Source organism: Helicoverpa zea, chromosome 28 (assembly GCF_022581195.2).
Source record: "Helicoverpa zea isolate HzStark_Cry1AcR chromosome 28, ilHelZeax1.1, whole genome shotgun sequence".
NCBI lineage: Eukaryota > Metazoa > Arthropoda > Insecta > Lepidoptera > Noctuidae > Helicoverpa > Helicoverpa zea.
The window spans coordinates 653,104-657,521 of record NC_061479.1 but is presented as its reverse complement, the minus strand read 5'-3'; the positions used below and the strand labels follow the sequence as shown (position 1 = coordinate 657,521).

The 4,418-nt window shown below is 34.9% G+C and overlaps 1 protein-coding gene across 1 annotated transcript; it reads left to right on the top strand.

The window, feature by feature from the left end:
- Positions 1-1,312: 1,312 nt before the first annotated feature.
- On the top strand, positions 1,313-3,701 carry LOC124643847. The gene is made up of 2 exons (XM_047182956.1): positions 1,313-1,503; positions 2,268-3,701. Exons 1-2 carry the CDS (start codon positions 1,441-1,443, stop codon positions 3,084-3,086), a joined length of 882 nt encoding a protein of 293 aa, XP_047038912.1. The 5' UTR covers positions 1,313-1,440; the 3' UTR covers positions 3,087-3,701.
- The last annotated feature ends 717 nt before the right edge of the window (positions 3,702-4,418 follow it).

Below are 4,418 nucleotides of genomic sequence, written 5' to 3'. Positions count from 1 at the left end.
TTAGATGTTTCCTTTGACTGAGTCTGAAAACAAATGAATAAATAATTATCTCTTATCATATCTTTACATAATTTACTTAATCTCAACAGTAAAATAGAAGGAATGACAAATTTATCAATATGCGATTCTACAATAAACGATTTAAAAACAACTCACATTTTGAGGAGTTGACGATCTACACGGTGATGTCAATGAATTAGGAATAGTCCGAGTGTCATTAATGGGCCCATTAGATGATAACCTCTCATCTGGTATATTTAATGATTGTCGATGATTCTGGAAAATTAGATTAAGTTTAAAAATGTAGGCTTCATTTCACCACTATGACTAACGTCAACGAGGTACATCATGTGGAATGTACTATTCGTTTACCTAAGCTAGTATTATATTATCTATGACCTTGCACATGAATAAAATAAAAACTTACGGAACAAATACAGTTGGCGGTTGGTTTGGCGCCATCGACTAATCTCCTCCTATTGTTCGCCAACACTTGAAAGTCAGAGGTCTTAAAATGATTTGAGCAAATGACACTATTTCTTGTGGGAATCCAGGTTGGTCTGTTATGAGAAAATGTCTTCCATATATTTCTTAAATTTGGATCTTTAGGAAACCTGCAATATATAAATAAAAACACATTATATGTAGTTGACGTTCTCACTCAGTAATTTTTATTTAAATCAGAAAACCTAATCTCAAAACTTTCTCCGATTTGACTTGACCTTTCTCATTTTCATCGATAACTATCTACAAACAAACCGGCAACAACACTCGCTCGGTGACAGCGAATTCTAGGAAAAAGACTCGGATCTGTCGCTCGACCGATCCGCGTTTTGTATGAAGACGCACGGCCTTAGTTGGTAAACAAATCCGAAACAACACGATTGATAATATTGCAGTTTTTAAGTTTATAAGAAGTAAATAGCAATAACGTAATTAAAAATTACTTACATATGAAAGGTAACGCCATCTTTTTGTAAATTTGACGTGGCAGATCTCTTTTTGCAGCAAAAAACAGAACAATTCGGCATTTTTTACGACGACGTCGATTCACTCACGCAACTAGATTTAGTCTAGCGAATAGTTTAGTTGCAACTAGTTTTATTGTACGCATAGGACCATTTGGACTTGTACTTTGACAGAGGGGAACGCCTGTGTATGGCTACTCCCCTCCGGTCCGCCGGTGGCCTGTGTTGCTCTATGTAAAAGTCACGTCTTGGATAAAAATCGACTAATTCACCCCATACGTGATTTGCATAGTCGATTTTTTCCCTACATCACTAATTTCAATTATAGCTCAGCAGTGGCAACATTTATGTTATGGCCCGCTGTCGAAAATACATTTTCATGAAAGAGTTGAATTTATTGCAGATTTCGCGTGAAAATCTTCGTATTTTTGTGAAAATATGGTATTAGTTGCCGTATTAAATTAATATAACGATGGCTTTTGAGTGCAATATTGTGAAAGAAGAGCCGAATTTAAAGGAGGACGGTGATAATGAGGTGATAATTTTAATTTTTGTATAAACTTGTAAATAACTTTGTACATAAGTACCTAGTTAGAATTTCTATCATTATTATATTACTAGTTTCCGCCAGCGGTTTCACCCGCTAAAAATATTAGGGAATATATCTAACTAGAGTTAATAATCAGATCTAAGGAGAAGTGAGTGAACTTATGAGTGTACGTTACCCAGGCCAGATGTTGTCGAAAATGGTCATTTGAATCTTACAGATAATTAGTTGTGCGGCTTCTGTAATTGTTGCGCACATATTTAAATTTGTTGCGCTTATAGTTTTTTAGTGATTTCACAAAAACATTCTTGCTGGCGTAACGTTTCGCCAGCCAGACCTTTTTCTTTCTAATGGGAATATTTAAATAAATATTACCTATAAAATTAGTTGTCTAGATAAAGTAAATGTTGTGCCATATTTTGTATTTGTTCTTTCTTCGGTTGCGAAGTTATTTAAAAATAAAGAACTTTAAAAATGAAGAACTTTAAAAATGTGCGCAACAATTACAGAAGCCGCACAACTAATTATCTGTAAGATTCAAATGACCATTTTCGACAACATCTGGCCTGGGTAACGTACACAACTTATGAATAACTCTAAAAATCTCCAAACTGCTAAAGCAGTCATAACACTTACTTTTCAACCAATCAACTGTTGTCCCCGCTGCATTGTTTTTAAATGGGCCCTAGTTCCCTGAAATAAAGGAATAAATAAAAATAAATAAAATAAATAAATACCTATTTTCTTTTCAGAATAAATCCGCAAGTATTGACGCAGAACAAAATTTTGAAATTAAACTTTCGCTACCTGCTGGTGTACTTATTCCCACAAAATTGACAGAGTCCATTGAAGCTTTGAGTTCTAAGTTAGCTTCTATTCAGGATAACCAAGCAATACTGAATTCTAATCAGGTATTAATTTTGGAGAAATTAACAAATTTATCTACTCAATTTGATGAATTAATGCAAAGGATATCTGTAGGAGCATTAACAGGAAAATCTGAACGGGATATTGATAATAGATTTAAACCGATCACAAATAAGAAATGTCTTGATGATTTCGAAGAATCTCTTAAGAGTAAGCATAAAACACAAGAATTTAAAAAAATATTATCAATTGTTTGTGGCAAAGGAAAAGGCAGAGCGATTAATAATGCATATGCGTTACTAGATGCTATGTTTGGCCGGGAATTTTTGACCACTTGTTCGTGGGCTGGCGGAACACGTGCTGAAGGCTCGAAAATATGTTTTAAAAGTTACCAAAATACAATTGACCTCTTCTTTACAATAGTACACATGTCTGATGAAAACTTTACAATGCAAGAGTGTTATTCATTTCTTAAGAGTATTCTTAGGAACGCAAAAAGAAGGAGTACTTCCAAAAATTTAAGAATTTCTCGTCAAAGGAGAAGACTAAAAAGCAAAAAAACAGAAGATAATGGGCTTAACAATTTAATTCAGACACCAAGACTTGACAATGTAGATGAAACTACCCAAGCAGATACTGTTGATTATAACGTCAATGAAGAAGAAATGAATACAGATGAAGACGAGGAGTTGGATTTATGTTAGATTTGATTTCATGACCCTTCAATAGTTAGTTAATAACTGCCTCGTTGGTCTAGCTGTCGCAAGCACGACTGTTGAACATGAGGTACACCCGTGCATCGGAGAGCACGTGAATGTCGATCCGGCGCCTGGTCTCTCTCCGGTGGTCTCGGATTGCTGTCCCATGAGAGTGAAGAAATAGTGAGTGAACTTGTGTCTGCGCAAATGCTTGTGCACTATAATATGCCATGCGCAGTTGGCTAATCTCCTTACATGAGAACAGCCGCCGTAGTCGATAATCGGCAGAATCGGTTAGGATATCAATAATTAGGAAACGTCTTAAAAGGAAAGTGTTATTGCCTAATATCTGTCTTAATTTTGTTTTTAAGATTTAATAATATTTAGTTGTTGTTGATTTTCACATAATTGATTTTAATCTAATTTTAATAATAAGTACAAGTTTATATTTTGATTATCTTTCTTAACAAACATCTTATATGTTTAAGATACCTTGAGGGACAATTTATAATGACTCAGTTCTTGGCATCGCCAGTTGTTAAGCAAAGAGGTATATTTTGACAACAAAAAATATTTTGTTCTTTATATAATAGTTTTATTAATATATTTTCAGAATTTGTACAATGTGTTTCTCTGTTGTACACCCCTCCTGCTCACACACTCATTCTTCTCTAACCCTTATTTAAAATGAGTGTTCAAAAGGTGTTAAATATACAATAAATTCGCGATTAATGGAAAACAATTTACATTTAATATTTCCTATAAAACTGTTACCACTGACCTGAAGTTGACTGTACTGGCTTTTGCCCGCGACTTCGCGTGGAATAGTGACTTCCGGCAGATTTTTGGTTTTACCCACATAGTTCCCGCCGATAGATGCCGACTTTTGACAAATAGGTCGCGTTGTAAATCCGGAATAAATATTTTTTGTAATAAAAACTATCCTATGTCCTTTCTCAAGTTTCAAACTATGTCTGTACCAAACACACAAATCGGTTCAATAGTGTGTAGGTGTTATGGACCATGTGATTAATTCGGGCATTATTAATAATGCCCGAGCATTATGAATAATGTCTAGCTTTATCGGGCCAAGTGATTAATAACTATCTTAACTTCATTATTTATCACATTGCACGGGCATTATTATATTGCTACATGACAGTTGGGCAATTTGATAATGAAGCAAAAAATTGAAGTTAGTGACGAAAACGTATCCCACGTAACGGTTGCGCGGGTAACTGGGTTGAGGAGGTCAGATAGGCAGTCGCTTCTTGTAAAGCACTGGTACTCAGCTACATCCGGTTAGACTGAAAGCCGACCCCAACATAGTTTGGTAAA